The sequence below is a fragment of the Bufo gargarizans genome, chromosome 11 (assembly GCF_014858855.1).
Source record: "Bufo gargarizans isolate SCDJY-AF-19 chromosome 11, ASM1485885v1, whole genome shotgun sequence".
NCBI classification, from domain to species: domain Eukaryota; kingdom Metazoa; phylum Chordata; class Amphibia; order Anura; family Bufonidae; genus Bufo; species Bufo gargarizans.
This window is the reverse complement of record NC_058090.1, coordinates 18,161,766-18,179,144: the sequence shown is the minus strand read 5'-3', so window position 1 is coordinate 18,179,144 and position 17,379 is coordinate 18,161,766. Positions and strand designations below refer to the sequence as shown.

Below are 17,379 nucleotides of genomic sequence, written 5' to 3'. Positions count from 1 at the left end.
CAGCTCGTACCACTACATAGCCATGATCCCCGCAGCAGCTCGTACCACTACATAGTCATGATCCCCACAGCAGCTCGTACCACTACATAGTCATGATCCCCGCAGCAGCTCGTACCACTAAATAGCCATGATCCCCGCAGCAGCTCGTACCACTACATAGCCATGATCCCCACAGCAGCTCGTACCACTACATAGCCATGATCCCCACAGCAGCTCGTACCACTACATAGCCATGATCCCCACAGCAGCTCGTACCATTACATAGTCATGATCCCCACAGCAGCTTGTACCATTACATAGTCATGATCCCCGCAGCAGCTCGTACCAATAAAACATGATCCCCACAGCAGCTGGCAACACTACATAGCCATGATCCCCACAGCAGCTCATACCACTACATAGTCATGATCCCCGCAGCAGCTGGCAACACTACATAGCCATGATCCCCACAGCAGCTCGTACCACTACATAGTCATGATCCCCGCAGCAGCTCGTACCACTACATAGTCATGATCCCCGCAGCAGCTCGTACCACTACATAGTCATGATCCCCGCAGCAGCTCATACCACTACATAGTCATGATCCCCACAGCAGCTCATACCACTACATAGTCATGATCCCCACAGCAGCTCGTACCACTACATAGCCATGATCCTCGCAGCAGCTCGTACCACTACATAGCCATGATCCCCACAGCAGCTGGCAACACTTCGTAGCCATGATCCCCACAGCAGCTGGCAACACTTCGTAGCCATGATCCCCACAGCAGCTCACTCCACTACATAGTCATGATCCCCACAGCAGCTCGTACCACTACATAGCTATGATCCTCGCAGCAGCTCGTACCACTACATAGCCATGATCCCCACAGCAGCTGGCAACACTTCGTAGCCATGATCCCCACAGCAGCTGGCAACACTTCGTAGCCATGATCCCCACAGCAGCTCACTCCACTACATAGCCATGATCCCCACAGCAGTTCGTACCACTAAATAGCCATGATCCCCGCAGTAGCTCGTACCAATAAAACATGATCCCCACAGCGGCTCGCACCACTACATAGCCATGATCCCCGCAGCAGCTCGTACCACTACATAGCCATGATCCCCGCAGCAGCTCGTACCAATAAAACATGATCCCCACAGCGGCTCGCACCACTACAAAGTCATGATGCCCGCAGCAGCTCGCAGAACTACATACCCATGATCCCCACAGCAGCTTTTACCACTACATAGACATAATCCCCACAATGGCTCCCACCACTAAATAGCCATGATCCCCGTAATTGCCATGGACACATCTTTGCATTTCACAGAGAGTTCACAAGCAGCTTGTAATGCACCATTTTGTCGATGGTGAGAAAATTTGCAGCTGAAATTTTGGGAAACACCAGTGGACAATCTGTGATCTATTTATTGTCTACTTAGACACTTCAATCAAAATGTGCAACCTAATAAGTCCTAAAAATGCAAAATCTACATACATTGGTAGGTCAGCAAGAAGAGTGGCGGACGAAGCCTGCTTGTTGTGTTGTTTTTGGCGGGTGGCCATTTCTTTGCTCTCACTCCTGAATCACTCCATCATGTATGTTACATGCTTGAATGTATCGCAACCTACCTCAGTTCGGGTACATATGTCCTCCAATCCATTTTAAAAAGAAGAGCATCAGCCTGGCCTTACCCGTGCCCAGGTCCTCAACAGCATGTGACACATAAGGGTGACCTGTACATGGCAGCTCTATGGGATCACTTTAAGGGAGAAGGACAGGGTGAGATGAACATGCACAGCTCTATGCCAGCTGGAGCAGAGGGGCAATGGTGACACACGTGCAATCATACTTCGTTGAGATGTATGTAGAGGGAAAGTCTGTGCAGTACATGATGTTTGATGTCAATTTGTCAAATGGTTTGGGCCATAAGCCTCAATTAAAGGGGTTTTCCCACACACACACAAAAAAAAAAAAAAAGGATTGCCTATAAACTTATGATCTTTGGGAATCCAATTCTAAAATCCCTACTAATAACTATAATGGGGCTCCCAACCCCTAACCTCATGAGAGGACTGCAGTGAGGAGGACTCGGAATGGAGCAGAGGTCAGCCATGTGATAACCATCACCAGTGCACAGACAACACAACTTGCCCGAGGCCACAAAATGCAGGACTAAATGCTTTAAAAATAAAAAGCTCTGCAACTACTACTACTACTACTACTCCTACCATTCTTCTTGATTACATTTTTTAAGCGTTGGCATGAACAATGTAAATCAATGGTCTGCAGCGTGGCTGTAACTACCCTGACGAGACTGGAAGCTTTCAGAACAAAGCACAAACTACTTCTCTGTGGAGCACTGTAAGGAGAAGAGGCAGCGGGGACGGCTCGACTTCATTCTTATGCCTCATCTCTAGAAAGGACCCTGGCCTAGAGACATGTTCAGGAGGATGGTGCTCCATGGCCCGACAGCCCTCTGTATGGTGAGCAATGGCCTAACCCAGTGACACAACCCTCTGCTCCCACTATTCTCCTCCCTCCCTCACACTATCGCCTCAGCCTGCTCTGATTGGTGGCAGTGGTCAGCCACAGCACAGTAGACCAGGCAGGGAAGATCTACCTCCTCCTCCAAGTGCAGCCACTGATGAGAACATGACAAATGCCACTAAAGCAGCTTAGCATTGAAAAACAGAGAATCAATATTTTGATACCCTATGCAACCCTACATAGAATTATCAAAAGTGCAGTCACTGTGCACATACATTACTTGTCCTGTACTGATCCTGAGTTACATCCTGTATTATACTCCAGAGCTGCACTCACTATTCTGCTGGTGCAGTCACTGTGTACATACATTACTTGTCCTGTACTGATCCTGAGTTACATCCTGTATTATACTCCAGAGCTGCACTCACTATTCTGCTGGTGCAGTCACTGTGTACATACATTAATTATCCTGTACTGACCCTGAGTTACATCCTGTATTATACTCCAGAGCTGCACTCACTATTCTGCTGGTGCAGTCACTGTGTACATACATTACTTATCCTGTACTGATCCTGAGTTACATCCTGTATTATACCCCAGAGCTGCACTCACTATTCTGCTGGTGCAGTCACTGTGTACATACATTACTTACCCTGTACTGATCCTGAGTTACATCCTGTATTATACTCCAGAGCTGCACTCACTATTCTGCTGGTGCAGTCACTGTGTGTACATACATTACTTATCCTGTACTGATCCTGAGTTACATCCTGCATTATACTCCAGAGCTGCACTCACTATTCTGCTGGTGCAGTCACTGTGTACATACATTACTTGTCCTGTACTGATCCTGAGTTACATCCTGTATTATACTCCAGAGCTGCACTCACTATTCTGCTGGTGCAGTCACTGTGTACATACATTACTTATCCTGTACTGATCCTGAGTTACATCCTGTATTATACTCCAGAGCTGCGCTCACTATTCTGCTGGTGCAGTCACTGTGTACATACATTACTTATCCTGTACTGATCCTGAGTTACATCCTGTATTATACTCCAGAGCTGCACTCACTATTCTGCTGGTGCAGTCACTGTGTACATACATTACTTATCCTGTACTGATCCTGAGTTACATCCTGTATTATACTCCAGAGCTGCACTCACTATTCTGCTGGTGCAGTCACTGTGTACATACATTAATTATCCTGTACTGACCCTGAGTTACATCCTGTATTATACTCCAGAGCTGCACTCACTATTCTGCTGGTGCAGTCGCTGTGTACATACATTACTTCAGTTACATCCTGTATTATACTCCAGAGCTGCACTCACTATTCTGCTGGTGCAGTCACTGTGTACATACATTACTTATCCTGTACTGATCCTGAGTTACATCCTGTATTATACCCCAGAGCTGCACTCACTATTCTGCTGGTGCAGTCACTGTGTACATACATTACTTATCCTGTACTGATCCTGAGTTACATCCTGTATTATACCCCAGAGCTGCACTCACTATTCTGCTGGTGCGGTCACTGTGTACATACATTACTTATCCTGTACTGATCCTGAGTTACATCCTGTATTATGCTCCAGAGCTGCACTCACTATTCTGCTGGTGCAGTCACTGTGTACATACATTACTTATCCTGTACTGATCCTGAGTTACATCCTGTATTATACCCCAGAGCTGCACTCACTATTCTGCTGGTGCAGTCACTGTGTACATACATTACTTATCCTGTACTGACCCTGAGTTACATCCTGTATTATACTCCAGAGCTGCACTCACTATTCTGCTGGTGCAGTCACTGTGTACATACATTACTTATCCTGTACTGATCCTGAGTTACATCCTGTATTATACTCCAGAGCTGCACTCACTATTCTGCTGGTGCAGTCACTGTGTACATACATTACTTATCCTGTACTGATCCTGAGTTACATCCTGTATTATACCCCAGAGCTGCACTCACTATTCTGCTGGTGCGGTCACTGTGTACATACATTACTTATCCTGTACTGATCCTGAGTTACATCCTGTATTATACGCCAGAGCTGCACTCACTATTCTGCTGGTGCAGTCACTGTGTATATACATTACTTATCCTGTACTGATCCTGAGTTACATCCTGTATTATACCCCAGAGCTGCACTCACTATTCTGCTGGTGCAGTTACTGTGTACATACATTACTTGTCCTGTACTGATCCTGAGTTACATCCTGTATTATACTCCAGAGCTGCACTCATTATTCTGCTGGTGCAGTCACTGTGTACATACATTACTTATCCTGTACTGATCCTGAGTTTTACAGCAAGACACGGAGGCTTCGTATTGCTATCTCCTTCTTTACTTCCACCAATAGCAGCAAAGGAAAAATTAACATAATCAAAACAACCAAGGACCCTCCCCTCACAGATCCTATAATAAGCAGTGTCCTCTTCATAACTTTCTCTTTCTTTGCTGCTCCACCAAAGATAAGTTCTATATTTATTCGATTATGTGATTTTAGATTGAAAGCAATTTATGTCTTTGCATGGTATTATAATTCTGGCCGAGCGTAGACATATATACTGTCTTGATCTGTGACAGGTTTTTCCCCCTTTTTTCCCTTCATTGTGGGATTTGTTGCACAGCTTTGTTTTATCCTGTGTACACCTATTGTGGCCTTCTGCTGGGGTTCGTTTCCCCCCTCCCTCTCTTCTCCTCGGCCTTGGCATCGACGCCGTTATCCCCAGACCTTTTACTTGTGGGGTTTTTCGTTTTGTCCCCCCTCCTCTTCCCCTACCTTTGCGCCGCTCCGATTCCTCCCTGCTGGCCTCCGCCGGCATAGGTTTTCAGCGGCGCTTCCTCTGGCTTCCCGCGGCTCCGAGATCTCGCGAGATCTCGGCGGCCATCTTGGGAGCTCCCGCCCGTCCTCTCGCGGGATTTCGGAGCTTTCGTCAGTCGCCTCGGCTCCGGATCGGCTCCTATCTCACTGCGGCGCTTGGGGTGATTAACCCCTGCTTAGGTCAGTTTGTTCCGCTACAGAGTAGTTGCTATAGACTAGGTACAGGAGGGGATCCCTTGGATTATTCTGCTAATCATCCCAGCCGGATACAATTGAGATCATGTCCTCAGACCGCTCCCCCTCAGGGCCTAATCCCCCACCACCATCGGGGGACCCCGGTTTGCCAGCCATGAGCACACAGGCCCTGGAGCTACAACGCTCAGTGTCTAGTGCCATTATAGAGGCCATGGGCTCCATGTCCTCAATCATCTCTCAGACCATATCTCAGGCCTTATCTGCCCATGCTCCGGGCCCCTCTAATTTAATGCCTGCACCCAATAACCCGCAGCCTGCCATTGAACCTCCTGCCCAGGAGAATTTGATCGGTGTGATCCAAGCCACCCAGGAGAGCGCGCTTAGATCGCGCAAAAGAGCCTTGCCGCGCCAGGCAGAAAGGGCGCGAACGTGGAAAAGTGCTAGAGCACTAACTTATGATATAGATTCTGAGAACGAATCTGACATGGAGGCTAATGCGGAGGCAGATGACCACTCTGATGGAGAGTTGGAAACGGAACAGGAGTTTCCAGGTACCTCAGGCCCTAGGCCGTCCACATCTGGGTCCGTGGGCGCATCCACCTCTGCCCCCAACACGGCTTCTAGCCTGGTGGATCCCTCTGGCAACCCATTATTTGACCCTGATGCCCTCCACCACCCTAGGTCGGCGGAGTGGATGCCTGTAGCTCATGTGAGCGACTACCTGGAGCATTGGGTGCGCCGTCCTCTTAGCAAAGAGGCGCGCAGTAAGCTCCGTGCGGAATGCCCCAGACCATTAATCCCAAACAAGGTCTGCGAAACGCCAGCTGTGGATCAAAAGATGACGCAGTTTTTGGCCAAAACCGGCTGGAATCCCCGTAAGGGGCTTGATTCCGCTATTAAGAGTTGTCAGGACAAGCTCCTCGACATTTTTGGCCCCCTAGCCCAAATTTTTGAGATGGCCGAATCGGCCAAAGTGGACGGCTCTCCGGTTGACCCGGAGGAGCTTACTGGCTGGATTCAAAGAGCCATTTGCATTGCGGGCAGCACTAACTCCTCCCTGTCCATTGAAAGGCGTAAAGCCATCCTTTTTAAAATCGACCCAAAATTGGCCAACTTGGCCCTCACCGAGACAGGGAAGGAGGCTCAGGGTCAACTGTTCGGGGATTCCTTCATTAAGGACCTCAGCAGGTACGTTGGAGCGTTTACAGCTTTGGACAAGGCCCAGTCATCCATGAAAAGGGTATTTCAGGGACGGGTCTCCACTAGGGCCGGCAGTGGTAGGGGCCGTCTGTCCGGCCGATCCAGTTATCAAGCCCGCAGCTCGGGCAGAGGCTCCTTCAACCAGAGGCCTCCTTTCCAGGACCAAAGGAATCCCCCCTCATTCTTCCCGGCCAGAGGCGGCCAATGGCGTTCCAGGTCGGTCAGAGGGAATCCGAGCTACAGAAAATCTTTCGGTAAGTCTTTCCCCAGTGGGGACTTCTTCCACCCCTCGCGTAGGGGGCAGACTCCGTCTATGTTCCCACGTCTGGTCCAAAATCACATCAGACCCATGGGTGCTGGCCACTGTGCAGGGGTTCCACATAGAACTTACGGGTTCCCCAGATTTCGGCCTTTCTCCCCCGCCCCTGGCGCTACCGGACAGGGAGCTAGTGGACATAGAGCTTTTTTTTTCCCTCTTGCACAAGGGTGCGATAGAAAGGGCCCCTCCTACCCGATGGGGCGTTCTCAGCCACATTTTTCTAGTTCAGAAAAAAGGGGGTCAATTCCGTCCGGTCATAAATCTCCGGGCTCTGAACTCTGTGGTGCGCTACCGCCACTTCAAGATGGAGGGGATTCACCTCCTTCGGGACTTGCTGATTCCAGGGGACTGGATGGTGAAGCTGGATCTCAAAGATGCCTATCTGACGGTTCCGGTGGCCTCCTCCTCCAGGGACCTTCTTCGCTTCCTGTGGAAGGGCGAAGTGTGGCGCTTCACTTGCCTTCCGTTCGGCCTTTCCTCGGCTCCTTGGTGCTTCACCAAGTTACTGCGCCCAGTCATGGCCTGGCTGCGGAGTCGGGGGGTGCGTCTTGTCATATACTTGGACGACATCCTCATTATGCACCAGGATCGGCAGTCTCTGCTACAACACCTCCAGTGGACCTCGGATCTGCTGACGAGTCTGGGTTTTCTACTCAATCTCGAGAAATCCTGCCTCACGCCGTCTCGGCGTATGGAGTTTCTGGGCTTCACGGTGGACTCTGTCGCGGAATCCCTCAGTCTTCCGGCGGAGAAGTTGCGGACGATACGCAAGGAGTTGAGACATGCTCTCTCGACTCCCTCCCTATCACTACGCCATCTGGCTCGCATCATTGGACTATTAGCCTCCTCTATCCAGGCAGTCTTTCCCGCTCCACTCCATTATCGGGCTTTACAGCGTCTGAAGATCGCCCACCTCCGTGCCGGGGCCTCATTTGCAGACGCGGTGATTCTGGATCAGGAAGCTCGGGAGGAACTCCGTTGGTGGTTGAGCAATTTGGAAGCCTGGAACGGCAGAGCAATTTTCGGATTCCAACCGGAATTCACGGTGGAATCGGACGCGAGTCTCCAGGGCTGGGGGGCCCATTGCGAGGGTGTCTCCACTGGCGGTCGATGGTCGGAGTCCGAGACCCGTTTCCACATCAACGCTCTGGAACTTCTAGCGGGTTCGTTTGCCATCAGGAGTTTCACCAAGGGCATTGCTCATGCATGCATCCGTCTACGCATGGACAACGTGTCGGCGGTCCGTTACGTCAATCATCTAGGCGGCACTCAATCGGCCACCTTGGCCCGACTGGCGAAGGATTTCTGGTCCTACTGTCTGTCCAGGGACATCATGGTTCAGGCGGAGTACCTTCCGGGTCTCCACAACTACCGAGCGGATTGGAGCTCCCGATGCTTCACGGACGGCAGCGACTGGAGGTTGAATCCGGAGATGTTCTCCATGATCTCGGACATCTGGGGTCCTTGTTCCATAGACCTCTTCGCGTCCCGTCTCAACGCTCACCTGCCCAGGTTCTTCAGCTGGCGTCCGGATCCGGAGGCAGAGGCGGTGGATGCGTTTCTCCAGGACTGGTCTGCAGCCCTACATTACGCATTTCCGCCGTTCGCCATGATTCCGAGGATGCTGCTACAGACTCGTCGTCAGGCGGCGGAATTGGTGGTGGTGATTCCCTTCTGGGGGTCTCAAGCCTGGTACCCGATTATCCTGGAACTCCTGGTGGATGTACCTCTCCTACTCCCGACGCGGACGGATCTCCTCCAGGACCCGCTGGGTGCCCCACATCCTCTCCTGGTCGACGGATCCCTTCAACTTCTGGCATGCCGAATCTCAGGACTCCAGGCGAGGTCGAGGGAGTTTCGGAGGCAACTAGACGCCTCCTGGACAACGCTTGGGCTCCCGGCACCCGAAAATCTTACCGGGCAGCTTGGGGGTCTTGGGTTGGCTGGTGCATGGAACGGGACCTGGATCCCGTTTCGACGTCTGTGACCCATTTATTGCAATTTCTGACGTCTCTTTTTGAAGCAGGGAAAGCTTATCGGACAATCAATTTGTTCCGTTCCGCGATTTCCTCGACTCATCAGGGTTTTGATGGCGTTCCTGCTGGTCAACACCCTTTGGTCTCTCGGCTTTTACGTGGCTCGCGTTTGGCTCGGCCTCCTCGGCCGCGTTTCACCGCTACGTGGGATGTCTCCCTGGTCCTGTCTTTTCTCTCTTCCTGGCCCGACAACGCGTCTCTTTCCCTCCGTCAGCTGTCGGCCAAATTGCTGACTCTTTTTTGCCTGATTTCCTGTAAGAGGGTCTCAGATGTTAGGGCTCTGGATCATGATGCCAGGTCCTTTACGCCCGAGGGTGTTACTTTTAACATCACACGGCGTACCAAGACCAATATTCGGTCGGTGTCCTATCCCAGTTTTCCGTCTTCTCCGGCGCTCTGTCCTGTAGTTTGCCTGCGGGAGTATGAGTTGCGCACTCGGTCTCACCGTTCTGCGGACACTCCGCAGCTTTTCCTCTCTATTCGCCATCCCTTTGGCCCGGTGACCAGTCCCACTTTGGCGCGATGGATGAAGTGGGTCTTGTCCCTTTCCGGGATTGATACGACGCTCTTTACCGCTCACTCGGCCAGGGGCGCGGCTGCTACTGCCCTGGCAGTTTCGGGGGCTCGTTTGGAGGACATTCTGCGTCTGGCTGACTGGTCTAGGGCCACGACGTTCACAGAATTTTATTTCCGTCCTCCAACTCATGTGTTTTCAGCTATTATTGAGCAGCTTTGAACTTGCAATACGAAGCCTCCGTGTCTTGCTGTAAAACTTAATGATTTTCCTATTTCATGACGTAAAGTCATAGTTTTATTAAAGACACGGAGGCGAGTATTGCCCGCCCTAGGTTTCTCCTGCCCCCCCTATTGTTATGATATTATTGTTATTGACTATTTGACTGTCTTTTATTGTTATTTATGACGTTTTGCCGTTCAGTTTTATTATGGTTGTTTCAGCGACCTTTTTGATGTGCGACCGTTATAGGGTCGAGTTTGCGCATTGTGTACCCATGTGCTTACACTGGCTATATTATTTATTCTGTTTCAGGTTGAGAACTCCTTGGCGGATGGCGTTCCGTGTTGTTCCAGGTTTCCTGAGATGTTAGCCATGTTGGCTTGAGTTCTTCAGTTGGAGGGACCAGAAGGGTCGGTGTCGGTTCCGGTTCCAGTTCGGTTCGTGTTCGGTTGTGGTTGGCGGTTGGTGTCGTGGATTCAAAGAAAGAGGAAGTTATGAAGAGGACACTGCTTATTATAGGATCTGTGAGGGGAGGGTCCTTGGTTGTTTTGATTATGTTAATTTTTCCTTTGCTGCTATTGGTGGAAGTAAAGAAGGAGATAGCAATACTCGCCTCCGTGTCTTTAATAAAACTATGACTTTACGTCATGAAATAGGAAAATCATTAAGTTACATCCTGTATTATACTCCAGAGCTGCACTCACTATTCTGCTGGTGCAGTCACTGTGTACATACATTACTTATCCTGTACTGATCCTGAGTTACATCCTGTATTATACTCCAGAGCTGCACTCACTATTCTGCTGGTTGTTACTGGAACCCATTACACAACAGATGCCATTAGTGTTCTTTTTCTCTTTGTTGGTGGTATCTTGGCAGGGTTTCTGTCTTTTCAGCGGTGTGTAATAGCGCAGCTTTCTGCATTATTCCATGCACAGGTATCGGGGACAATCCTTTTCATGCAACAGTTTATTGGAAAAGCTTACCACCTTCCCAGCACATATAACAAAACCTCAAGAAGTAGCGTGAAATACCTGTACATCACACCGGTCATGGATGCTCATACTAAGGCTACTTTCACACTAGCGTTCATAGGTCCGCTCGTGAGCTCTGTTTGAAGGGGCTCACGAGCGGACCCGAACGCCTCCGTCCAGCCCTGATGCAGTCTGAATGGAGCGGATCCGCTCAGACTGCATCAGTCTGGCGGCGTTCAGCCTCCTCTCCGCTCGCCTCCGCACGGACAGGCGGACAGCTGAACGCTGCTTGCAGCGTTCGGGTGTCCGCCTGGCCGTGCGGATCCGTCCAGACTTACAATGTAAGTCAATGGGAACGGATCTGCTTGAAGATGACACCATATGGCTCAATCTTCAAGCGGATCCGTCCCCCATTGACTTTACATTGAAAGTCTGAACGGATCCGCTCAGGCTGCTTTCACACTTAGAAAATTTTCTAAGTTATTAATGCAGACGGATCCGTACTGAACGGAGCCTCCGTCTGCATTAATATGATCGGATCCGTTCAGAACGGATCCGCTCGAACGCTAGTGTGAAAGTAGCCTAAGCGTGGAGCAGCGCTGGGCCTGCCTAATGGGTGCTCATACTGGACTAGCCTGCCTAATTTTTTTATCTAGAGGATGCGGATGCTCACACTGGGCATGGAGAAGCACTCGGTCTGCCTCGTTAACGTACAGGACATGAATGCTCATACTGGGGGAGTGGAGCAGCATTCGGCCTGCCTAATTAGTTAATATCCAGGACGTAAATGCTCATACTGGTAATGGAGCAGCATTCGGCCTGCCTAATTAGTTAATATCCAGGACGTGGATGCTCATACTGGTAATGGAGCAGCACTCGGCCTGCCTAATTAGTTCATGTAAAGGACAGGGATGCTCATACTGGGCGTGGAGCAGCGCTCGGCCTGCCTAATGATCTGGTATAGAGGACGTAGATGCTCATAATGGGTGAAGAGCAGCACTCAGCCTGCCTAATTATACATTGCACAGGTCAGGGTCACATGTCTAGATAGAAACTGATTAGCTCCCTGCCCAAAATTGTCAAGAAATTTAGGCCCCAGGACAACTTTCGCAGCATGCGCCACCACAGTAGCTTATAAGGATCATACAGAGGTCAATTATGATTCTCAGAACTTTGCACATTATTACTCCAGTACCATTATTATGTGTGGCTTGTCTAGTCGAGGAAGAAGTACAGCAGCGTCTCAAAAAGAATAAAACAGACAAATCGCCAGGACCAGATGGCATACACCCCCGTATCCTAAGGGAATTAAGTAATGTCACAGCCAGACCCTTATTTCTGATATTTGCGGACTCTATACTGACAGGGAGTGTTCCACAGGATTGGCGCATGGCATATGTGGTGCCAATATTCAAAATCAGAGCCTGGAAACTATAGGCCGGTGAGTGTAACATCTGTCGTGTGTAAACTGTGTGAAGGTTTTCTGAGAGATGCTATCTTGGAGAACCTCAATAAAAATAAGCAAGTACCGCCATATCAGCACGGCTTCGTGAGGGACCGGTCATGTGATAGTAATGTAATCAGTTTCTATGAGGAGGTAAGTTCTAGACTTGACAGCGGAGAATCAATGGATGTCGTGTATCTGGACTTCTCCGAAGCATCTGACACTGACACATAAAAGGTTAATATATAAAATGAGAATGCTCGGACTGGGAGAAAACGTCTGTAAGTGGGTAAGTAACTGGCTGAGGGATAGAAAACAGAGGAGGGTGATTAACGGTACACACTCAGATTGGGTCACTGTCACTAGTGGGGTACCACAGGGGTCAGCACTGGAGGGGTCACTGTCACTAATGGGGTACCTCAGGGGTCAGTACTGGAGGGGTCACTGTCACTAGTGGGGTACCTCAGGGGTCAGTACTGGAGGGGGGGTCACTGTCACTAGTGGAGTACCTCAGGGGTCAGTACTGGAGGGGTCACTGTCACTAGTGGAGTACCACAGGGGTCAGTACTGGAGGGTCACTGTCACTAGTGGGGTACCTCAGGGGTCAGTACTGGAGGGGTCACTGTCACTAGTGGAGTACAAAGGAGAGTGACTAATAAGTCATAAAATTTTTTTATTTTTTTTTTTTTTACAGGGCCACCAGGTATTATTATTATAAAGCTTATTTTTATTCTGTCTGTACTTGCTCCTGAAGAAGGGGTTTGCATACCCCGAAACGCGTTGAGCCTTTTATGAATTAATAAAGAAGCCAAAGTCTTCAAACAATACCACTGAAGTGAAGCCTTTCCTTTCCATACTGGGCAATCGTCAGTGTTGGACGACTCTACAGGCACTCCGGATTGGGGGGTATTGGTCTATGCTGGTGTCTTGAGCTTATCCAGCTGGCCACCCCCCGTGAAGTGAGTTGACTATTTTTGGCTTTTCTAATATACCGTATAGGTTGACCATATGTGAATACTTTTACTCATTGTTCACTTTAGGACGCCTTATTGGTGTGTCTACTGTTCACTGAGTTCACCTTCTTCTCCTGGTTACCCTGATCTGGTTATATGATCTACCATACCTTAATTGCTTACTTAATTTTATCTTCCGTGTTTTCTGGGGTTTTTGGCGCTTCTCATAGGGGTGTAAAAAATTTTTTATGACTTATTAGTCACTCTCCTTTATTCTCTTACACACCGAATTCTTTCGGTGTGAACACCCCTTCCAGCTGCCTCCCCTTTTACACATTTTTTTTCTCTTTCCCCTGCCTCTGCTTTTTTACATCTTCCTGTCCTCCATCCACTGGCGCCTCTAGTTATATCCTTCCACCTGATTGGAATAACCCTCGCCTTTTTCTTTCTCTCTATACCTGCACACTAGTGGAGTACAACAGGGGTCAGTACTGGAGGGGTCACTGTCACTAGTGGGGTACCACAGGGGTCAATACTGGAGGGGTCACTGTCACTAGTGGGGTACCACAGGGGTCAATACTGGAGGGGTCACTGTCACTAGTGGGGTACCACAGGGGTCAGTACTGGAGGGGTCACTGTCACTAGTGGGAGTACCTCAGGGGTCAGTACTGGAGGGGTCACTGTCACTAGTGGGGTACCTCAGGGGTCAGTACTGGAGGGGTCACTGTCACTAGTGGAGTACAACAGGGGTCAGTACTGGAGGGGTCACTGTCACTAGTGGGGTACCACAGGGGTCAATACTGGAGGGGTCACTGTCACTAGTGGAGTACCACAGGGGGTCAGTATTCCCCATTCTCTTCAAAATATGTATAAATGATCATGTAGAGGGGCTGCACAAAAAATAAAAATTTTTGCAGATGACAAAACTATATACATACTGCATAGGATAGTATACTGTATATACACTACAGAGGACAGTATACTGTATATACACTACAGAGGACAGTATACTGTAGATACACTGCAGAGGACAGTATACTGTAGATACACTACAGAGGACAGTATACTGTAGATATACTACAGAGGACAGTATACTGTAGATATACTACAGAGGACAGTATACTGTAGATATACTACAGAGGACAGTATACTGTAGATATACTACAGAGGACAGTATACTGTAGATATACTACAGAGGACAGTATACTGTAGATATACTACAGAGGACAGTATACTGTAGATATACTACAGAGGACAGTATACTGTAGATATACTACAGAGGACAGTATACTGTAGATATACTACAGAGGACAGTATACTGTAGATATACTACAGAGGACAGTATACTGTAGATATACTACAGAGGACAGTATACTGTAGATATACTACAGAGGACAGTATACTGTAGATATACTTACAGAGGACAGTATACTGTAGATATACTACAGAGGACAGTATACTGTAGATATACTACAGAGGACAGTATACTGTAGATATACTACAGAGGACAGTATACTGTAGATATACTACAGAGGACAGTATACTGTAGATATACTACAGAGGACAGTATACTGTAGATATACTACAGAGGACAGTATACTGTAGATATACTACAGAGGACAGTATACTGTAGATATACTACAGAGGACAGTATACTGTAGATATACTACAGAGGACAGTATACTGTAGATATACTACAGAGGACAGTATACTGTAGATATACTACAGAGGACAGTATACTGTAGATATACTACAGAGGACAGTATACTGTAGATATACTACAGAGGACAGTATACTGTAGATATACTACAGAGGACAGTATACTGTAGATATACTACAGAGGACAGTATACTGTAGATATACTACAGAGGACAGTATACTGTAGATATACTACAGAGGACAGTATACTGTAGATATACTACAGAGGACAGTATACTGTAGATATACTACAGAGGACAGTATACTGTAGATATACTACAGAGGACAGTATACTGTAGATATACTACAGAGGACAGTATACTGTAGATATACTACAGAGGACAGTATACTGTAGATATACTACAGAGGACAGTATACTGTAGATATACTACAGAGGACAGTATACTGTAGATATACTACAGAGGACAGTATACTGTAGATATACTACAGAGGACAGTATACTGTAGATATACTACAGAGGACAGTATACTGTAGATATACTACAGAGGACAGTATACTGTAGATATACTACAGAGGACAGTATACTGTAGATATACTACAGAGGACAGTATACTGTAGATATACTACAGAGGACAGTATACTGTAGATATACTACAGAGGACAGTATACTGTAGATATACTACAGAGGACAGTATACTGTAGATATACTACAGAGGACAGTATACTGTAGATATACTACAGAGGACAGTATACTGTAGATATACTACAGAGGACAGTATACTGTAGATATACTACAGAGGACAGTATACTGTAGATACACTACAGAGGACAGTATACTGTAGATACACTACAGAGGACAGTATACTGTAGATACACTACAGAGGACAGTATACTGTAGATACACTACAGAGGACAGTATACTGTAGATATACACTACAGAGGACAGTATACTGTATATATACACTACAGAGGACAGTGTACTGTATATACACTACAGAGGACAGTATACTGTAGATATACACTACAGAGGACAGTATACTGTAGATATACACTGCAGAGGACAGTATACTGTAGATATACACTGCAGAGGACAGTATACTGTATATATACACACTGCAGAGGACAGTATACTGTATATATACTACAGAGCATAGTATACTGTATATATACACACTGCAGAGGACAGTATACTGTATATATACTGCAGAGGACAGTATACTGTAGATATACACTGCAGAGGACAGTATATATACACACACACACGGATATATATACAGTTGTAAGAAAAGTATGTGAACCCTTTGGAATGATCTGGATTTCTGCATAAAATGTGATCTGATCTTCATCTCAGTCACAACAATAGACAATCACAGTCTGCTTAACCTAATAGCACACAAAGAGTTAAATGTTACCATGTTTTTATTGAACAGACCATGTAACCATTCACAGCGCAGGTGGAAAAAGTATGTGAACCCTCGGATTTAATAACTGGTTGAACCTCCTTTGGCAGCAATAACTTCCACCAAACGTTCCCTGTAGTTGCAGATCAGACGGGCACAACGGTCAGGAGTGATTCTTCACCATTCCTCTTTAGGCTACTTTCACACTTGCGTTCAGAGCGGATCCGTCTGCATTATATTGTAGAAAAAATTCTAAGTGTGAAAGTAGCTTCAGACGGATCCGTCCAGACTTTACATTGAAAGTCAATGGGGGACGGATCCGTTTGAAAATTGAGCCATATTGTGTCATATTCAAACGGATCCGTCCCCGTTGGCTTACACTGTCAGTCTGGACGGATCCGTTTGCCTCCGTTCGGGTGTCCGCCTGCGGAGTGGAGGCAGACGGTGCCAGACTGATGCACTCTGAACGGATCCGCGTCCACTCAGAATGCATTGGGGCTGTAGGGATGCGTTCGGGGGCCACTTGTGAGAGCCTTCAAACGGAGCCCCGAACACTAGTGTGAAAGTAGCCTTACAGAACGGTTTCAGTTCAGCAATATTCCTGGGATGTCTGGTGTGAATCGCTTTCTTGAGGTCCTGCCACAGCATCTCCATCGGGTTGAGGTCAGGACTCTGACTGGGCCGCTCCAGAAGGCGGATTTTCTTCTGTTTAAGCCATTCTGTTGTTGTTTTACTTCTATGCTTTGGGTCGTTGTCCTGTTGCAGCACCCATCTTCTGTGGAGCTTCAGCTGGTGGACAGATGGCCTTAAGTTCTCCTGCAAAATGTCTTGATAAACTTGGGAATTCATTTATCCTTCGATGATAGCAATCCGTCCAGGCCCTGACGCAGCAAAGCAGCCCCAAACCATGATGCCCCCACCACCATACTTCACAGTTGGGATGAGGTTTTGAGGTTGGTGTGCTGTGCCTCTTTTTCTCCACACATAGTGTTGTGTGTTTCTTCCAAACAACTCCACTTTGGTGTCATCTGTCCACAGAATATTTTGCCAGTACTGCTGTGGAACATCCAGCTGCTCTTGTGCAAACTGTAAACGTGCAGCAATGTTTTTTTGGACAGCAGTGGCTTCCTCTGTGGTGTCCTCCCATGAAA

General features: G+C 47.9%; 2 protein-coding genes across 3 annotated transcripts in view; one reads left to right on the top strand and one right to left on the bottom strand.

Moving 5' to 3' along the window:
- Positions 1-17,379, bottom strand: part of NRXN3 (neurexin 3) — a 290,952-nt gene that overhangs the window by 153,318 nt on the left and 120,255 nt on the right. The window lies entirely within an intron of this gene.
- Positions 5,446-9,135, top strand: LOC122921611. Its single transcript, XM_044271727.1, has 2 exons — positions 5,446-7,478; positions 7,537-9,135. The coding sequence occupies exons 1-2, from the start codon at positions 5,593-5,595 to the stop codon at positions 9,011-9,013; spliced, it is 3,363 nt and encodes a 1,120-aa protein (XP_044127662.1). The 5' UTR covers positions 5,446-5,592; the 3' UTR covers positions 9,014-9,135.